Source organism: Galeopterus variegatus, unplaced genomic scaffold (assembly GCF_000696425.1).
Source record: "Galeopterus variegatus unplaced genomic scaffold, G_variegatus-3.0.2 Scaffold300, whole genome shotgun sequence".
Taxonomy (NCBI): domain Eukaryota; kingdom Metazoa; phylum Chordata; class Mammalia; order Dermoptera; family Cynocephalidae; genus Galeopterus; species Galeopterus variegatus.
The window spans coordinates 659,707-681,167 of NW_007726411.1; the positions used below are offsets into that span (position 1 = coordinate 659,707).

The 21,461-nt window shown below is 42.8% G+C and overlaps 1 protein-coding gene across 1 annotated transcript in view; it reads right to left on the bottom strand.

Moving 5' to 3' along the window:
• The window catches only part of SCN10A (sodium channel, voltage-gated, type X, alpha subunit), a 100,556-nt gene that overhangs the window by 54,366 nt on the left and 24,729 nt on the right, over positions 1-21,461 (bottom strand). The window contains exons 4-11 of the mRNA XM_008567173.1: positions 16,656-16,747; positions 14,337-14,528; positions 13,819-13,882; positions 10,242-10,383; positions 9,776-9,973; positions 9,017-9,187; positions 4,833-5,126; positions 3,091-3,202 (exon numbers count right to left, since the gene is read on the bottom strand). Coding sequence (XP_008565395.1) covers positions 3,091-3,202; positions 4,833-5,126; positions 9,017-9,187; positions 9,776-9,973; positions 10,242-10,383; positions 13,819-13,882; positions 14,337-14,528; positions 16,656-16,747 — 1,265 coding nt within the window. The remainder of the gene's footprint in view (positions 1-3,090; positions 3,203-4,832; positions 5,127-9,016; positions 9,188-9,775; positions 9,974-10,241; positions 10,384-13,818; positions 13,883-14,336; positions 14,529-16,655; positions 16,748-21,461) is intronic.

Genomic DNA, 21,461 nt, shown 5'->3' on the forward strand with positions numbered 1-21,461 from the left:
AAAAAAATGAGTTTGTAGAAATATTTGCATGTTCCCAAATTTTGCTAACAGTGCCTTTTTGCATAAGTAATTAAAAAATTTGTACATAGTCCACTTTATCAGTGTTTTTCTTTGTTTTCTTGCTTTTATGCCTTGCATAGAAAGACTTCCCCACTGCAAGGCTTGAAAAATGCTATCCAATTCTCTTTTGATCAAATCTCCAAAGACATCCATATGACTAAATCCTCTGGACCCTTTTCAGGCTTTATTTTTCCTGACCTTTCTTTAGCCTTGCCTCTATTGGCCTTTGTATTCTTCCTGAAGGAATTTAGACTCTTGGCCTTACATTCTATTCTAGGTCTTCTATTTCTATGCAATCCTTCTCAGTCTCTTCTGCTGGCTCCATCTCTTNCTGCTCAACCATTAAATATTGTAGTTTCTTAGAACTACAGTCTAAGTAGTCTAACCCAGTCTTTCTTATTTAATCCTCCCTATGTCGTCTTATCCACTTGCACCTTTTCAAAGTTACCATCTCTATTCAAGCTGCTTTCAAATACCTCCCCTGCTGCCCCAGTTCTCCCATGGCTGATACCTTACCTCATTCAGATTTCTGGTCTCCTTAAAGAGAATGGCTTCTGCAACTCCCTATTCTCCATCTCCTTCCCTACTTTGTTTTTTCCCCTGCTTCTCATTATTATTTGAATATATATTTGTGTATGTCATCAGTCCCTTCCTTCCTCCCAGGATGTGGTTTCCATGAGAGCAGGCTTATATCACATTCACCGCTGAATCTTCAGCACCCGGAACAATATTAGCACATAACAGGCATTCAACAAATGTTCATTGGTGAGTGAATAAGTGAAAAAAGAGGGAAGGAGGAAGCATAACAGCTCTGGGGAATAAATGAAAAAGCAATTTGTTTGTATTTAATGTTTGCTGTTTGATGACTAATAGACAAAAAAAAAAAAAATCCAAGAAACCCACTTGGCCAACAAAAAATTACAGGCATAGTGGCATGGCGAAGTTCCATGCAGCTATGAAAAACTGTTAGGAGTACAGACACTATTAATTACAATGAAAAGTGATTATTAAATAATTATCAATGAGGAAAAATAATATGACAGTCTGTACACACTCTTGTTGAGGAATGGATACATATTTATCTAAACACAAACTGGGGTATGCAAGAAATGTAACTTAAGGGTGTTTTTTGCCCCCATAGTTGAATTCAATTTATACTTCAAGTCCCCCACCTGGGCACTTTCTTTTGGTTAATTCAGTTTCTGATACTATTTTATTATCTGAGGTTGTGTCTGAGTTTAGGGGAGCTCAAGGTTGGTGGAGAGTTGATCTGGTCCTTAGTCACTTCTAAGTGCGTTTTACTTGAGTTATAGTTCCCATCTGGTCTCTGGTGGGAGAGTCCATGAAGATGGTTCTTCCCTCTTTGCCCCTCCAGATTCCCTCTTTGGCTTTCATTGCCCTCTTTCCATAGCCTTTATTGGGGATGAAGTCATCATCCAGATATTCTCCTGTCATTCTGGAGCCACAGGGCACTCTCTGAGGCTGCCTCAGGCCTTCTCTACCAGCTACATTACCAGCCAGGTCTACTCTACAGTTTCTGTGCCATACTAGGCACGTGCTTCTCTCTCTAAGGCTTGCCATCTCTAGCTTCAGCTAGAAAGTAAGGCAGAGATTGGCTCTGTTTTCCAATCCCTCAAACATTTTGGGGGTTTCTATTGCTCCCACACTCCCCCCCCCAAATTAGGATTCAGTCCAGGGCTGGGATAAAAGCATGTAGGGCCCCTTCTCAGGAACATGCCAATATCTAAGGTTATGTATCCCTACTCCAGAACAGGACAATTTAATTTGTGGTGGAGATAAATAACTGGATATGACTAAGGCCATATTCTCCATATGCTGAGGTAAAATAAATGCTGGATTAGAACAGGCCTCATACTCAGGGTGAGGAGGATACAATCATGCTCTGCAGGAATGTGTGTGGACAGGTGGCCATCCCAGTGCCACTCTTCCTCCACCCCTTGGCTTAGTGTTAGCAACTGGAACTGAGACATATCCCTGGGGAGAAAGAGTAGATTTCCACTTGGTTGGCAGAACCCAGAATAGACAAAGATTTAATTAAATTGACTGATTAATTTACTTAAATTGTCTCCCAATGTTCAGCATAATGGAGACTTGAGACAGAAATTAAGTTACCATTGTGAAAGTTACAGCTGTGAAAAATGTTAGGATACTTTTGCCATGTTAGAAAATTAAAGACTGTTAAATTTCTTGCATACCTGAGAGGTGGCCTGAAATTCTCTGGTGCCTGCTAGATCACTTTTCAGAATCCAGTTTTGTGAATACATATGAAGCAGATGCTAATTTGAANTAATTTGTGGTGGGGATAAATAACTGGATATGACTAAGGCCATATTCTCCATATGCTGAGGTAAAATAAATGCTGGATTAGAACAGGCCTCATACTCAGGGTGAGGAGGATACAATCATGCTCTGCGGGAATGTGTGTGGACAGGTGGCCATCCCAGTGCCACTCTTCCTCCACCCCTTGGCTTAGTGTTAGCAACTGGAACTGAGACATATCCCTGGGGAGAAAGAGTAGATTTCCACTTGGTTGGTAGAACCCAGAATAGACAAAGATTTAATTAAATTGACTGATTAATTTACTTAAATTGTCTCCCAATGTTCAGCATAATGGAGACTTGAGACAGAAATTAACTTACCATTGTGAAAGTTACAGCTGTGAAAAATGTTAGGATACTTTTGCCATGTTAGAAAATTAAAGACTGTTAAATTTCTTGCATACCTGAGAGGTGGCCTGAAATTCTCTGGTGCATGCTAGATCACTTTTCAGAATCCAGTTTTGTGAATACATATGAAGCAGATGCTAATTTGAACAAGAGATGAACTAGGGCATTTCATTCATTGAATTCTTCTGTTTTTGAAAAATTATGCACATGAAAAAACCACATTGATAAAGGGTGATGGGGCTTAGAGCATAAGTAGGAGGTTAGGGAAATTTCTTCTGCTGCTCACACAGGGACTCATCATGACATGGCACAGTAGATGGATGTTACAATGAGCAGCACTTACCCTCGAGGATGGAGGTCATGATACTGACAACACTCATTGCCCTCTGGGCTCGGAAGGGTTCATTCAAATATTCTGCTGACAAGAAATCCTTCTTTTGGCCTGCATCAGATGCCTGCTGAGATACAAACAGAGTCAGGACTCTCCCCCAACCTGAAGTTTTCACAGGCAAAGACGGATCATTCAGCCTCTTATTGGCCAGTCCCATATGGTATGAGCTGCCCAGTGATACCATGATCCTTTGCAGTCAAGCTTGGAGAAATGGGGCTGGTGCTTGAACTTGGAGTCAGAGCTTAGGCATGAGGACCAGGACACAGAGTTGGGATGGAACCAGAGCTTAGGCTAGCAGTTAGTTGGGTGACCTGAGCTCACCTGAGGCTCTGCAAACTCCTTCCCCAGGGCGGGACCTGGGCACCAGGGTGAGGATGGGACTGCATTAAGGGTCTCTGGGGTTCCTACCAAAGGGAGATGAAAGCTGCAGGAGCAGAGGGCCAGGCAGTCATTATGAGACATCCTCTAGGCAGTGCATGTGACACTTACATAGAATTCCTATTCCACAGTGGACTTTCCTGACTTCTCTTCTCCCATTTCCCTTCCCAGTGCACAGCCCAGTTCCAGTTCCTCAGTCTTTCTTTCTGCAGGGAACATTTGTGTGTCTTGATTGTCCAACCGTTAGTTGTCTGTAATAGACTGAATGTTTGTGTCCTGCCCCAAATTCCTATGTTGGAATACTAACCCCCCAGGTATTAGGAGGTGGGGCCCTTGGGAGATGATTAGGTGATGAAGGTAGAATCCTCATGAATGGGATTAGTGCCCTTGTAAAGCTCAGAGAGCTCTCTCCTATCTTCCACCACGTGAGGACATGGTAAGAAGGCACCATCTATGAAGCAAGACCTCCCCAGACACCAAATCTGCAGGTGCCTTGATCTTGAACTTCCCAGCCTTCAGAAATGTGAGAAATAAATATCTGTTGCTTATAAGTCATCCAGTCTATGGTATTCTATTATAGGACCCTAAACAGATCATAACATTGTCTAATACAATGTTTTTGATGCTTCCCTCTGAAGTTTTTCACTGGAATTTCTGTCTTGGTTCTATGCCAGCCCATAACTATAGTCACACACATCCTGAACTTGGGAAGTCCAAGGCCCACAGCAGCTGATTCAGCACTGCACAAACCAGTTGGAGTCCAAATTCAACAGGGATTTGCTAAAGGTGACTCACTTGGTAAAATGGCACAGCTAGGACTGAAACCCAGCACACATCCTGAACTTGGGAAGTCCAAGGCCCACAGCAGCTGATTCAGCACTGCACAAACCATTTGGAGTCCAAATTCAACAGGGATTTGCTAAAGGTGACTCACTTGGTAAAATGGCACAGCTAGGACTGAAACCCAGGAAGAAGAAAAGGTCTTCAGTTTTTCTCACAGTCACCCAGGGAATAAGCAGGCTTCTCTCCAAAGCAATGATGGTGAGTGGGGGCAGAGAAACACTGAGAAGAAGCATGGGGTCATATGGAAAATGACCTGTATCGCTGTACTTCAGAGTAAACCAGGAAACTTGTTTGACCTTGAGAAAACCCAACCTCTCTGGGTCTTTACCTGTCTGTAAAATGGGAGTGGGATGGGAAGTGCTGGAAAGAATGATGACTAAAGGACCCTCCCATTGGTGACGCTCAGGGCTTCTAGGCCCAAGGCCTCTAGCTGGAAGGTAGCCCGAGGGAGTCCGGAGCATTCACAAACTCACCGAGACTTCGATGGCTCCAGGGGCAAGCTCACTAGTAGGCAGCGTCTGGTGTCCATCTTCTGCATGCGTGGAGCTGGGCTTGGGGAGTTGAAGCAGTGGGCTCCGAGGGAGGGAGGCTTGCTGGCCAGTACCCCTGCCCAACAGCAGGGAGTTCTGATGGCTTTCGTGATCTCCAGGAAAGACTCCCTCATCTGTGACCCCATCAGGGAATGAGATGTCTTGGCCAGGGGCCCGGAAATGGAACACACTGCTATGGCTAGCCCGGCGTCTTCCAGAGGAGAGACCTAAGAAAGACTGAGCATTGCCCCAAATGAGCAGGAAAAAATGGCTGGAAGTTGGTCCTTCAGCAAATCTAGAGCTCAACACTTTCCCCACTCACTCCCATTTCCCTGTCCTTATTCTCCTGGGGTATTCTAGACAGACCTGGGGAAATGACAGGAGAGGGGAAAGATTACAGGGTGCGTAAGATCAGCAAATACGTCATCAGGGCCAAGAACATGTCAGAGGACAACCTTGTCACCTGGATGAGTCAGCTATTTGCCAGCCTTTGGCTGCAGAGCTATACAAAGCTGTCTAAAGTCCTCTTTTCCATATGCAAAGTTATGACCTAAGGAGACTATTATGCACACCAGTACTGGAATATGTAAGTGGTTGTTGAATGAATGAGTGCACTTTATTACGTGAAAATTAGATTGTACAATTCATTAGATCCAGTCTGTATGAGTGTGAGAGTTTGTGTTGCAAAGGAGGAGACAAGAGGTTTCTAGTATAATGAGCTTCCAGGATCCATAGAAGCAAGCTCTGAACAGTCAACAATAGAAAGACTGAAGGAAGAGTTGCAGCCTAATTTCCTGGAAGAATAATGCCATTCTTCCAAATCAATAAACATTTCCCATCAAAATCTTCCACTGAGGGAACTGTGTGGCTTACAGATGCCAGAGGAAAAGAGCTAATTCATTGGCCCAGATCCCCCAGAGAGTTAGTGTGCTGGGTTAGCTATTTCCCATGACCACCATGGGAGCATGCCCATCACAAACCATCAATTCTGTCCAAAGGACAAATATTGTATTCTAAAATCTAAACATTGACTTTCTACCAAATTCTGAGCAGACTGCTTGATTCTTCCCTTCTTCCTTAATTCTTTTTATTTACTAAACTACTACGGTGGGGCATCTTGCTAACTAGAATCTTCCTTACTTATTCCCTTATTCCACGTAACTAGAGTTTCTTTTCTTGATGATTTGGAATCCAGTCCTGTTCAACAGCCATCACTACAAGCCTGGTATTATAAATAGAGCACTCTTTGTCTAGAATACAGGTCCAAAGAGTACAGAACTCATAAAAATCCATGAATCCTGCCCACTTTTGAGGCAAAGGAGCAGAATTGGAAAGTCCATATTAAAGATGGAATGATGAGTTTTTTGCACTTGGGCACCAAGCAAACCAATGAAGAAACAAGAAAATTTTGGTCCTGTATTTGATAGCCAGTGCCTCTTTGGCCACCAATTATTTCAGAATTAATCTATTTTGTGAATTATGGGCAATGACTTCTGAATCTAAGCATTAGAATTGCCTTGAAATGCATCACCCAAGCAGGCCAACTGCTCTCCTGTGGGTTTCCAGAAACCCCTGCTGTGTCTCTCCTATGTCTTATCATCCATCTCTATCTCATTGCTGTTGGTCAGAAAGTGGCTTTATGTAAAAACTGTCCAAGATTTATTTAGCAGATGAATATACCTGAGAAAAGATGAAGGGAATGCCTTCTTCTTTTTATTTTATTTTATTTTATTGGTTATGCGTATGGGAATGCCTTCTTGAATGGACTCCAATCAAACAGTTAGCGTTAAAGAAGTACCCAAATGGTGCTCCCTGTCTTTTCACACACAGTAGTCCCCCCTTTTCCATGGTTTCATTTTCCATGGTTTCAGTTACCTGAAGTCAACTGTGTTCCAAAAGTATTAAATAGAAAATTCCAGGAATAAACAATTCATAAGTTTTAAATTGTACACTGTTCTGAGTAGTGTGATGAAATCTCACACTGTCCCACTGCATCCTGCCAGGGATGTGAATCCTTTTTTGGTCCAGTGACTGCATGCTGTAGATGCTATCCGTCCATTAGTCACTTAGTAGATGGTTTTCAGAATGAGCGTGACAACGTTGCAGTGCTTGTGTTCAAGTAATCCTTATTTTACTTAATAATGGCCCAAAACCACAAGAGTAGTGATGCTGGCATATTTTGTTATAATTATTCTATTTTACTATTAGTTATTGTTGTTAATCTTTTGCTGTGCCTAACTTATAAATTAAACTTTACCATAGTATATATGTATACTACACATAGGGTTCGGTAATATCTGTGGTTTCAGGCATCCACAGGGGGTCTTGGAACGTATCCCCCTGTAGATAAAGGGGGACTACTGTACATGTTCTTCTTTCTGCCTGGAAAATACTCCTCCCCAGACCCTCCCAAGTCTTCAGTTACTGGAGGAACATCTACATACTCTACTACTCACCTCAATTATCCTCTCCTCCAGGAAGCCTTTCCTGATACAAGCCCACCCCCCATAAGAGTGGATGTCTCCTCCTTTATTCCCAAAACACCATGTACGTGTCTCTAATATAGTATGTAACACATAGCTGTTTTTATATCTGCCTCCTTCACACAAATGGAAGTTCTTTGTAAAGGGACCATGGTTTAGTCATCTCTTTATACCAAGCACCTAGTATTTTGAATAAACAAGACACAGTTACTATTTTTCCCCTTGAAGGCAAGCCTAATTGGAGAGACAAACACATGCACCAAACAATTATTGGACATCCAGGTACTAATCCGTGTGGGGCAGACTGATTGGAGAGATTAAAGCCCAATTCAGAGCGTCATCGACATTTCCATGGAAGCTGTGATTCATCCTGTTCTGTGATTGTCAGAGCCCTAGTCAAATCTCCTTTGAAACACCATCTGAACTGTGCTCTGTGCACACCAGGTGTTACTCAAAAGAGACAGAGAAGGAAGAGAAAGGTACAGACGCAGATAAATGCTGCAGTGTGGGTGTGTCACTGGGGCCAGGGTACATGTAAGTGTGTCTGTGTATGTAGATGCACACACAGATCTGAGGGTTGGGGAGATGGTATTGCAAAAAAGTAGAACGTTTTCCAGGCGAGCACAAGAAAAATGATTGAGAGGAAAGGGAGGAGCAGAAGTTCTGAAAACTAGCCATTTTGATCCCTTTTTCCATACTATTGGTATGGGAACTACCTGGTATTGCAAAAAAGTAGAACGTTTTCCAGGCGAGCACAAGAAAAATGATTGAGAGGAAAGAGAGGAGCAGAAGTCCTGAAAACTAGCCATTTTGATCCCTTTTTCCATACTATTGGTATGGGAACTACCCTACCACAAAGGGAATATTACCTTAAGGCCTATGCATATGGAAAGGCCATATTTGGGGTACACAGGAATTTCAATGGGCAGGGAGGTGACGGGAGGAATTGGGGTGAGGGAAGTTGGAGTGGGAGTCTTGGAGTGGGAGGCAGAAATTTATGGTGTGGGGGGAGAGTGGAGAATTGCTACAGGTATGAGGTGAGGTACTGAAGCCATTCCCAGGCCGGGTTGTGTCACAGAGATGGGTACTGGGATCTTCTGTGCCAACAACAGGTGACAGCTTGAGCTGCAGGGCCCAAGGCATGAGGTCAGAAAGAAGCCCGTGAATGATTTCAGAACCACGGTCAGCCCCTCCTCCCCTCCCTCCCCGCCCCCGGCTCCAGAACTGCAGATCGGAGCGTCAGAGGGAAGCTGACCTTTGATGTCCACAGACACCTCAAGGTCAGCATGTCCAATATGGACTCCCCACCTTCCCTACAAACCTGGGTTCTTTTTCCAGAGCTCCTGTCTTAGAATCACCACTTGCTCCTTAAACATGGGAGTCATCTTGGACTTGTCTCTCCTTTTCCCACATTCCAAAATCCCAATGTAGTTGACATCAGCCCCACCCCTTCCAGAAAGTCTTTGTAATTCACCCTTTTCCCCATCTATCATTTGGGAGGGGGTGTCTGGATTACTAAAACATCCTACTAATCTCTGTGCCTCCAGCTCTCTCCCTGCTAGAAACCACTTCCCACTTCAACCCATTGCCCACAGGAGCTGCAAAGGTAGGTAACATTTAGAGCATAAACCTGAGCCCCCTTACCATCCTTTGCTGGTTGTAAGGCTCAGATTGGGGTGACTTGTTGTCATCTGTGGAGCCCTCTGACGCTCTTGGCTTCTTTCTGAGTCTTTTCTCACTGGCATTTTTGGAGGTTAAATGTGATTCATTGTAGGAGTGGAGAGAGGCTGTGTCAATCCCCAGTGTTGCCAGCAACTGAGGATAGAGAACAGCAGCTGCAGCCAACAGCATCTGGTTGGGCTTAGCTAAATGTGTCTCTGTAGTAGACTCTGTTGCTGCCCTACCCAGGTCTCTTTTACCAGGTCAATCCACCCATCCCTAGCCATTTGAGTGGTAGCTGCTAATGGCTCACACCTGCAGCATTCCGCAGAAAATTTCTTTTGGCTGTCTGCACCTGGGGCAGGTACAGGGTAACAAAAGGCCAGCCCCCTTTCCTCAAGGTAGGGCTAACTCTGTGATACAAGTCAAGCTCTAGAGCTTCCCATGGGAGCAGGCTGAAGCTGGTCTCCTCCTGAGACCACTCCTTGTTTAGTCCCACCCCCTGCCCCATCCTGCTTCCTTCACTCCCTTCTCCTGAGAGCACTTCAATAAATGACTTGCACAAGAATCCTGCCAGGTTTTTTTTTTTTTTTAGAAAATCTGACCTAAGAGGATCCCTGAGGTAAGATGAATCCTCCCGCAGTTCCTTAGAATGGTAGCCCTAACCTAAGTGGCTGGTCCAGACCTCTGTCCAAGAATGTACAGCCTGCAACTGACTTCATGAAACTTCTGCCCCTCACAAACCTCCTGTTCCTTCCGGAGCATCTCAAGGGCCTCTTGGAACCTCTTCTCTTTTGCTTCAATTTCATCAGTGGTTGCCTGGTTCTGCTCCTCATATGCCATAGTGACCACAGCCAAGATCAAGTTGACCAGGTAAAAGGATCCCAGGAAAATGACAAGCACGAAAAAGACCATGTAGATTTTCCCAGAAGCCCTCAGGGTCTGCAGATTCAAGGGAAAGAAGAGAAACCTGTACCTATAGCACATGGGCCGCTGAAGTTAAGTCAGGATCCTCCAGAAAAAAATGTAGCCATGCAGCTGGCCCACCAAAAGCCCTCAGGGTCTGCAGATTCAAGGGAAAGAAGAGAAACCTGTACCTATAGCACATGGGCTGCTGAAGTTAAGTCAGGATCCTCCAGAAAAAAATGTAGCCATGCGGCTGGCCCACCAGCCTTCAATCAAATCTTTATGGGGACATACAGATCAATACCTGCTGGTAGAGGCGTTCCCAGGAATCCTGTGTCATGAGACGAAACAGTGAGAGGAAAGCCCAAGCAAAGGAATCAAAACTGGTGTAGTTAAAATCCGGGTTTTCAGAAGTTTTCAGGCAGATATAACCATCAGGGCAGTGGCTGCAGCAAGAACAGAGAAGGTCATCCATTGCACAGCCCTCTGCCTATTTGGGGGAAGGCAGCCCAGGGCTGCAGGAAGACCATGGGGTTTGAAGTCAGAGATCGGAGTTCAAGGCCTGGCCTTCCTCTTATTAGTTGCATGACCTTGGACACTTAATCTCTTTAGGCCTCAGTTTCTCTCATCCATGGGATGGGGATATTGATACTTTTACTCCTGAGTTTCATACATAGGGATGTGGCCTGGGGAAGGCCAGCCAACTGCTGAGCTGTAATTCCATAAGGTGTCAAGCTCTTTGCCAGTTCACACTAGTGAAGGGAGAGTGAGTAGCACTAATGCAGACTTAAAACTCGAGCCTGTCAGCATCATCTGCAGAGTTGTCTATCAAAGGAAGACTCATATTAGCCAAGTTCACTGACCAATTATATATAACAATGAAAATAACACTTTCCACTTACTGAGCACTTATCGTATACCTCTCTCTCCCCTAAGTGCCTTACAAACACTATAATCATCTCAACCCCACTTCCTCCTTACAGATGAGGAAGTTGGGGTTCAGGCAGAAGTCAGTTGCCTAAAACCATACAGGTACCAGCATATTTATTTAAAAGGAGAAATATAACCATCAAGTAGCCCCATACTTGAGTCAGCCCAGCCTCCTTCTGAAGACTGGCCTATGAAGGAAGGCCGATTAAAGATGCTGTTTGGCGAGTTTTGAGGTGGGGAGTGCTGGACTCCTCTCTTTCTCTCATAATAAGGGGATGAGTTGATGTCAAGAAGACTCTCTCAGCTCAGTGGGAATGGCCTGGTCAAGGTAACAGTAGTGTCTTGTTTATAGCTTCAGATTCTTTTACTCCCAGGATTCCTTTATCAACACCAACCTCTGACCCTCTCCTTATTCCAGACATCCATGTGAACACACAACCCCAAGACCCATAAAATTCATTAGGGCTCTGACAACTTAATTATAATCAATTCCAAGTCTCTCCATCTTGGATGGAGATTTGAAATTCCCTGACTCTGTAGACCCACATTTAAAGGCAGTCTCTTGGTTTGCTCAAGGAACTGTCAACCCATTACCTGTAGGCTTTCTAATTAACTCTGAGGGCAGCCTTATTTCCATGGAACCCCACTGTAGCCACTACACATCAACAGCTAACTGCTCAGTGTAGCAACTGTTCACTGCTCTGAGGAATAAATGAGGCCACTGTGCAAGGTCTCTTGCAAATATTGTATGCAGCAAATATTGTATATAAAATGCAAATATTCAACATAGCAAATATTGTAATAAATACAATGTAGCAATGTTGTATATAAAATGCAAGTTAAAATTCCTGCTGTTTGTAACCTCAGAAGCTACTGAAAAGATGAACTAGAATAACATGTGAAAGAATGCTGAAAATCATAAGGTGTTTTCTAGTACCTGTTCTTCACCTGGAGATTCCAGACTTTCCTCCTACAGTACCATTGATCAGTGTGGGCCTTTGCTCAGCGTGCTGGCCTCTCCTGCCATCCCAGCCCACTCCTCTGCTGCCTGGCTGGGGCCTGCCCAGCAGGAGGCTTGGCCTCTGTAGGAGCTTAGGGGTGCCCATAGATGGACCCCACAACTTTACCATGGAAAGTGCTTAGGCTGCTCTGGCACCATCGTCTTGAGAAATGCCATCATGTAGACAAGAAAAGGACATTGAAGGTGTTCTTGGTTTAAATTTCAGTCAAAAGCAAATGAAAACTGATGTCAGAACAACCCTTTTCCTGAGCCAAAGAACCAAATGCCAAGTGCATTAGTGAAGAAAGAGGCCAATGAGCCTGATGTTGAGCAAATTCTCCTGTTTGTCCCCACCCCGCAGCTCTAGCTCTACCTGAGATCGTTTTCCTAGTGATCTGATTAAGGTGGAGCCTCATGCAGGTTCCACCTGGCTCCACTTGGGCAATGTGGGGCCATCAGCCATTCAGGGAGTGGGGCGTTGTGAGCCCTGATCTTCCAGGCTCCCAGCTGTGGCAGTGGGAGAGATGGGCCTTTCTGATCTGTTGCCTGAACTGCATACCTCACTCCAGTGGCCCAAGTAGCAGGCAGAACTGAGGGGTCCTCTCCCCTTAGCTTTGTTTCACATTCTGTTCTGCCACCTGGAATGGCCTTTATCCAAACCATCTCTCATTCACCCAGGCTGGAGACATCCTACCTGCCCTTGAACACTCACCTCAACCACCACCTCCAGGAAGCCTTCTTTCTTGGGTCACACTATCACCTCTCCATGTTTCTCCATCCCATGGAGACTCTGGCACATTTGTTCTCCTCAATTCAGTATCTTTATGTGCACATATGAAAGATTGCAAACTGGCAGCTTACAGGCTGAATTTGGCCTGCAGAAATATTTTATTTGACTCCAAAATATGTAGACATTTTTTGGAACTGGTAGCCAATATTTATAGTTGGGAAACTTTACATAAAAATATAAATCTCCCATCTCTCTTTTAAATGTTTGAAGCAGTGGACCCACATTTCCACATTGCAACCAAAATCTGGACCCAGCAGTGGCTTCTCCTTTATCTGGGGCATGAACTCTCAGTTGCCTTGGTTCCCACCTGGCCCACTCCACTCATTTATCATGTCTCTGGCCTCTGTAAGAAGTTGAAATTGCAGTCTGATGTATGTGTTTCTTCCTCTGTTATATGAAGATAATGAAAACCATAGGATGGAGTTAGCCATGATGATTAAATGTAGAATATGTGACACAAATATATTTAATAAATGTTAGCTCCTTCCTGGAGTAGATTGGAAAAATGATTGCAAAAATGACCACAATTCTTCCCCTCCCTGTGTTCAAACCCCTTTGCAATATGACCTTTCAGCTTCCTCTACCAAGAGGTGGAGTCTATTTCACCGACCCTTGGATCTAGACTGATCCCTGACTTGCTTTGGTCAATAGAATGCAGAAAAAGTGATATTATGCCAGTTCTAAGTCTAGGCCTCAGGAGGCCTTTTGCACTTCCACTCTTTCTCTTGGAACCCTGCCTCTGCTGGGAGAACAAGCCCAGACTAGCCTGCTGGGGGATGACAGACCACACAGAGCAGAGACAGGGCATCCTAGACCAGCCATTTCCCAGCTAATCTGTCTACTGCCTGCAGATGCATGAATGAGCCCACTCAATGCCAGCCAGTGTCCAGGGGATATCCCAGCCCAAAATGCTGATGCATGGAATTATGAGTTAAATATATGGTTGCTGTTTTAAGTCACAAGCTTGAGGTCATTTGCTATGCAGCAAAAGCTAACTCAATACACTCCTCCCCATGCATTCTGGGATGGCAAAGACCATGACTTATTTGTTTCTACATGTTCCTCAGGACCTGCGATCCAGTGTCTGCCCAGAAAATGCTGAGGACAAGGTGGAGAAAGACCTATTAGGCCTTGATGCTTTGTCATGGTTTGGGCACTCACCCTGCACCAGATCCATTGCCGCACAGTAAGGGATCAGAAGTGCCTGGCTTATTAACGTACAAATCTGCCAAAGAAAGGAAAAAATTAAGCCTCACAGATGGTTCTGAGCCCTCCAACTCAAGCCTTGTGTGGCGAAGGCAACACCTCCTGTGTTCTGTCTGAGGCGAGCTCCCTCAGCTACATGCACTTAGTGGGCACACTGGGACACTTAGAAGGTGTAAAGTCGCATCTGAGAAGAGCTGAGCAGTGACTTCAGCTCTAAGTCTCCTGCAGCAGAGGCAGAATGACTTGTGGCTTGCCTCTGGATTTGTAGCTCATTTCATTCCAAAAGGGACACTGGGCAACAGGAAATGGGGAGCCCAAAAGTAGAACACAACTCCGGAGAAGCATTTCATCAGGAAAGAAATCAAAATATATACTTATACAGATGTGCAGAGGCTACACACCCCTAGCTCCAATGTCCATTGATCCCAAGGTCCCAACCAGACCTCAGTCCCTATGGTAGAAATTCCACTCACCTTTTCCATGAGATGAGGAATTGGCCACCCCATCGACAGCCGTGGAATTCCTGACACATTTGTTCTTGAGGTTGCCCTTGAACAGCTGCAAGCCCACCAGGGCGAAGACACTCAGGCAGAAGATGGTGAGGATGGTCACGTCAGCCAGCTTCCTCACCGAGTGGATCAGGGCCCCCACAATGACCTTCAGCCCTGTGGGAAGATGACAGTGATATCCCCATTTGGATGAGGCAGCACATACAGAGCACACGCATGCATCTTGCCATCCTGTCCCCTCTCTACACACAGTTGTGGAGCATTTACAAACTCCAGGGCAGTTCCAAGCCCAGTTTCTCATCTGATCCTTGCCATTACTGTGAGAGGAAGACAGGCAGGGACTATTGTCCTCATTATAAAGACAAGGAAACTGAGACTCAGGCAATGAACTTCTTATCATCTTAAGGCTAATAAATTTCTGACATTAGCAATTCAATTAACAAAAATAATAGTTGAGTACCTACTATGTTCCAGGCACTGTGCTAGGCATGAGGCTATTGACTTCACTCCAGCCATTTGACATTTTTCTGACCTCATCTCAGTTCTAGGAGGAAGCTTGAGGCTTGGGACACATGAGCCTCACTCTGTGTGTGTGTGTGTGTGTGTGTGTGTTAGGAGGAAGCTTGAGGCTTGGGACACATGAGCCTCACTCTGTGTGTGTGTGTGTGTGTGTGAGAGAGAGAGAGAGAGAGAGGTGCCAAAGAGATAGAATGAGAAAAAGATAGAGAGACAAAGAGAAAGAGAGAGACATAGATACAAAGACACAGAGAGATGAACTTAGCAGTAGAGTGTGACCACGAAAAACAATGAAGCAGAAACAGAGAGAACCTGTGCTAAGCACAGCTGGCAGCAAAGATGGGATCCCTGCTTGTTTAAGGAGAGATGATTTGTTGCTCTAGCAAATGAAATCAACTTCTTTAGGAGAGCAGCTTCACAGGTAGAAGAAAGAGCTTGACCAGGAAAGCAATCTGGAATCTATCTTTGGTTTGTCATTTTGATCGACAAATAATCCATTGAGCACTACTCACTTGTCAGTACCTGGGCTGGGAACTGAGTGATGATTAAGGCACTGATGTGTGGTGGGGTTGTCTGACAATTGAGGGGAATTTCATAGCATCATCAAGCAGATGGGCAGACAGAGGAGCAGCACTTATCTGAAACTCAGGGGGCAAGGGAAATGGGGTGGGGTGGGGTAGAGTGTGGGGAAGTTGGGAAAGACTAGGGAGTCTCCTTCAGTAGGTAAAGGACATCCTGAAAGAAGGAGCAGCACAGCCAAAGGCTGGGAGGTGGAAAAGGTCATGGAGTATTTGTGGAATCACAGGTAGATTCTGGAACATGAATCAAGGTGGCTAGAGGTGAGAGAAGAGGCAGAAGCAGGAATCTGGACAAGCCAGTTCTTGTAAACATGACTCAGGTCTTCCTGGCTAAGAGTGGGTGAGATGAATACCAAGGGGTACAACTATGGCTCTCTTCATGAAGAGGTTTGCCCTGTGGAAATTGGCACAGAGTGTCCAATCTTTCTCTGCAGAGCCAGACATGGAACGGTAGAAAGAGTCTTCCACTCTAGAATGAGTGTTTCTTTTTTACAGATGAGAGAACAAATTCACGGAGTCTCAGGGGTGAGGGGAGATAACCCATCAGGACATGAAGGATAAGTGTTGAGTCTGTTTCAGGAGGTTTACTTGGTCTCTGGCCTCACCATCCCCACCATCAACCTAGTGGGGGGATGAGAAACAGTCACTGGGCTACTAGTGACAGTCAAGATCATGGAGGCCAGTAAGATGAGCTTTGATGGACAGCTTTTGTTTCTGAATTCCCTATAATCAAGAATTGCCTAATTATTTTCTTCTCTGGAGATCCAAAGACAGAACTGGGGCTCAGGCTTTTAGATTTGTGGAAATAGTGAAGCGCCTAGGACTGCTCTCTCCCTGCTTCCCATTTCCAAGTTCAAACCTTTAGTTTAAGGTATAAATGTGACTCCAACTGGGGGCCTTTCCTGAACCCCACAACATGAGCAGAAAATGATGACATAACCCTTTTGTCATTTATCAAGTGTGTGGCCATGTGGTAAGTGGACAGAGGATTGACCTAGGAATCAGGACATTAGGCTTTCGTTCGCACCGCATCTTACTAGTGATGAGGCCTTGAGCTTGTGTTTTCCAACACTCTAAGCCTCAGTCTTTTTGTCTCTTAGATGAGTATTTGTGAAAATCAAAGAAAAGCCTGAGGCTGTGAAAACTAACATATGCTCTGTGGATAAATATGCTGGTTGAAGCAGCTCACCTGGGATCACAGAAACTGTTTTTAAAGCTCTTAGAACTCTGAACGTCCGAAGGCCTGAGATCCCTCGGAGATCAATCGCTGCACCAACGTATCTGTAGGACCAGAAGTCAGTCAGCATTACTGCAAGGAGAGGGTCCTGGGAATGCATGCAGCATAAATAAGGACTATTTTGGGTAACACAAACCTAGGAAGAACCCAGAATAGACACTGAGAGTTTAGTGACCCTTCCGTCTATAGACTGACACTGATTTAATTGTTGCAACATCTTTTAGAGTGGACCATTTGAGAAGATGCATTGTGATCTAGGTGACTCTGCCTGCTACAATATATGGATGAATATTCAAATATGAGGGCTGAGCCAACCAGTCTCCTCAGAAACTGGTTCCTCAGGGAAAGAACCCCATGTGGGCTAAGTACAAGGCTGAGTCTTGTCTGATCCATTTTGACAGACCAGTTATAAACTAAGATTTGAGGTATTTGACTTTGCCCTGTGGGTGTGGTGACCCCCAAAGCATAATTCTGTGGTAAGAAAACCCCAGCCCATTCAGTTCCATATGAGGAAGCTGTACTGAGAGGAGGAAACACCCCAGAGTACGAGCCTGAACACACCCATATGCAAGAAAAATTAGAGTAAAAAACTACCATTAATATTTTCATAGCTGTAGAGAGTTAGGAGCTGAGAAGATACTACATAATAAAACAAGAACAGAAAGCTATAAAAAAGAATACTCAAAGAAAGACCTTTGAAACAAAAATATAATAGCAAAAGTAAAACATTAATAGGAGGACTGAAAACAAATTTTTGGAAATCTCACAGAAAGTGAAACAAATAGAAGGAATATATAAGAAGTGATAAAAAGTATGAAAACTATAGAATCAGACAGTAGGTACAATGTCTGACCAATAGGAGGTCTAGGAAAAAAAAAGAGAAATACACTGGAGGAAATTATTAAAGAAACAATTCAAGAAATTTTTTCAAAACTGAAGGATGTAAGTATTCAGTTCAAAAGCAGCTACAAAAATTCAGATCCCTGTACTAGCCAGCCACAAAACAAAACAAAACAAAACAAAACAAAACAAAACAAAACAAAACAAAACAAAACAAAACAAAACAAAACAAAACAAAACAAAACAAAACAAAACAAAACAAAACAAAACAAAACAAAACAAAACAAAACAAAACAAAACAAAACAAAACAAAACAAAACAAAACAAAACAAAACAAAACAAAACAAAACAAAACAAAACAAAACAAAACAAAACAAAACAAAACAAAACAAAACAAAACAAAACACCTGCAAATGTTCAGGAAAATAAACGACAAAAGCTTGCATCAAGACATAACAGGACAAAATTTTAGAACATTGTACACAAAGAGAAAAGCCCAACCTTTCTTGAGGGAGAAAACAAAAGAAAATAAACGACAAAAGCTTGCATCAAGACATAACAGGACAAAATTTTAGAACATTGTACACAGAGAGAAAAGCCCAACCTTTCTTGAGGGAGAAAACAAAAGAGGTCACATATCAAGGACTGAGAATCAAAATATCATCAGATTTCTCAGTAGCAACTTTGGAGGTTAGAAGACAATGAGCAATGCCTTCAAAATTTTGAAGAAATAATTTCTAGTATAGAATCCCTTCCTTAGCCAAACTGTCAAAGATGAGGGTAGAATAAACATAGTTATAGACAGGCAAACTCTTAGAAAATTTACTTCCCAGCTATGCTTCTAAGAAAGTTCCCTTCCTTAGCCAAACTGTCAAAGATGAGGGTAGAATAAACATAGTTATAGACAGGCAAAGTCTTAGAAAATTTACTTCCCAGCTATGCTTCTAAGAAAGATATTAAAGGATGTGCTCTACCAAAACAAAGAAGTAACCAATGAAGAGGAAGATATGGTATCCCAGGGACAGGCAAAAGGAATCCAAAAGAGAATGGAGAAAAAAAAAATCTCTAGAAAAGAGATGTGCATAAGGCCCAGAGAATATCTAGATCATAATGAGGTAGGAGATGAAGGACTCTAGGACTGATTTCCTCAGGGAAAATTGAAACCGATGGGTAACCTGATGTGTTCAAATAAATCAAAGGAGTTATTCTCTGAGAAAGAGTTCAAATGTGTTCAAACAAATTGAAGCAAATATTCTCTGGAGAAGAGTTTGAGAACAAATTAGGGGTAAATATATAGAGAGAAAACTGAGTAAATGAAGGAATGAAATCTTTCTTAACTCCAGGGAAAGCAAAAAACATTGTGCAAAATGGAAATGTAATCAAAGTACACTGCATGACACAGCTGTGAATAGTATTTGTTTAGCAATGCCATTATGTAATCATATATGTCGTCAGACAATGTACACATTATCTGATGAGATAACCAAAAATTATGATGTAACTAAAGCAGGAAGACGAGAGTGAGAGGAAATCAGTGTTTGTATATGGCCCTAATTTTTTTCCATAAAATAAAGCCAATAGAGAACATATGAAATTGAAAAATTAAAAATAGTAGTAGGAGTATATTATTGGAGATAGGGCGGTATCAGAAAAAACATGTGAAAAAGCTGAAAGTGGTTGCCTCTGGAAAGATGAAATTAAGGGTAAGTAGATGAGGAACATGAAATTGCTGTTTTTCTTAGAATCCTTATAGAGCTACATGAACTTTTAAACCATGAACATGAATATCTTAAATAAAAGCAAAAGTCAAATTTTAGAAAAGGGTGAATAACAGTAATGTTTTTTCATATCTGCGAAGGGAGAAATAGTGTTTAAAATCATTCATGAAGAAATCTATATCTGGCTGCATAGCCGCTTGAGCTGTCTGTCAGCTTCTATATCTTGTTGGTTTTTTCCCCCACTCTTTATGTTTTCTAAATTAGAAAATCTTAACTAAGAATTATAGGTTGTTGGAAAGCTTTGACAGATATTTCTGGCTTGTCAGATCAAACACAGACCCAGAAATTATGGAGAGAGTTCTCTCTAAAGACCATTTTCAGTGTTTCCCCAGAGGATGAATGCACCAGCTGAACAGCAGCTAATGGAGTCACTTCCTCTCTTTGGTGATATTTGGCCCTGGAAGGTATTTCTTCATGTTCAATTGCAGCATTTGGATGCGATTTTTCATATGCCCAATGTGCTTTTGCCTAAGTGTTTTTTCTGGTGAATGAAGAAAATCACTGGGTATTGGGAAAAAGTCAAACTCTCAGCCATTGAGCCATTTGTATCACTGTTTAGTTTTAAGAAACCCTGACCTGTACTATTCAAAATCCTAAACACATCACTGAGACTCACCACTTATATTAATAAAAATGATTATTAGAAAAAATTTTCATTCCTTATATTTAAAATATCATTTAAACCTTTTTGTTTGTTTGTTTGTTTGCCAGCCAGAGCAGTTGAGTGTGGGAGAGCAGCATCTCTAACTCACTTTTGGTTTCAGCCCAGTAGGCTGAGGAAACACACTAAGCGACCACAATCAGTTTGTGTTCACAATTTCCACTATGTCTCTCAACAGCAAATCAGAACCTGGAGGCATGTTACGGGCCCCCAGCAGTTTTCTCTGAATGAGATATATACCGGCATTTGGAAGCAGCATCTTCCGTTTGCATAGTCAGACCTTTCCTTGCTGACTATGTGGCTGGAGTTTCTTCAATGTTGATTCAACATACCTGTTTTTTAAACATTTTAATAAAATACACATAACTTAAAAGTTACCACTTTAAGTATTTTTAAGTATAGAGTTCAGTGGCATTGAGTACATTCACAATGTTGTGAAACCATGACCAGTATTCATCTCTAGAACTTTTTCATCATCCCAAACAGAAAAGTACCCGTTAAACAATTTCTCCCCCATTCCTACCCATTAAACAATGACTCCCCATTTCTACTCCATGGCAACCTCTAGTCAACTTACTGTCTCCGTGAATTTGCCTATTCTAGGTACTTCGTGTAAGTGGAATCACATGGTTTCCCTTTTGTGTCTCGCTTATTTTACTTAGCATATGTTTTTTCAAAGTTCATCCACGTTGTGGCATGTATCAGAATCGCACTCATTTTTAAGGCTGAATAACGTTCCATGGTAAACATTTTGTTTATCCATTCATCTGTTGATGAACATTTGGACTATTTCCACCTTTTGGCTCTTGTGAATAATGCTGCTATGAACACTGGTGTACAAGCCGACATACCTTTTAAAGTCTGTTTCATAGTTTAAAATGAATCTTTGATTAAACCATAAATCTCCTTTTCAAATTAGCTTCATGATAAATAGGATAAAAAGTCACTGACCACTTCTCTTTCACATATGTACTGAACATATGCTGACAACTGATTTATTCACAGTTTTGTTCAACTATGAAGTAAAATGTCTGTTTGTTCACATATGTAACAGTCATTGATTTGAAATGTCAGTCACATTATAAGGAATATAAAAGTTCTGAAAAAGAAATTCTGCCAAAATTTTTTGTTTTTCCTTTTCAACCGCAATATTTGTAATTTATTTATTTATTTATTTATTTATTTTTGTCCTTTTTGAGACTGGCCGGACCGCGCTCAGCCAGTGAGCACTGTGAGCACACCGGTCATCCCTATATAGGATCCGAACCCACGGCAGGAGCGCTGCTGCGCTCCCAGCGCTGCACTCTCCCGAGTGCGCCACGGGCTCGGCCCTGTAATTTATTTTGAAGCTGGTTTCACATCTTACCAGTGAGTTCAACTGTGCTTGTTTTTGATATGAGGATGAATGATGACTCTTTAGTTTTGATGTCTTCTCAATTTTTTTTTTTTTTTTTTTGTCTTTTTCCGTGTCTGGCAACG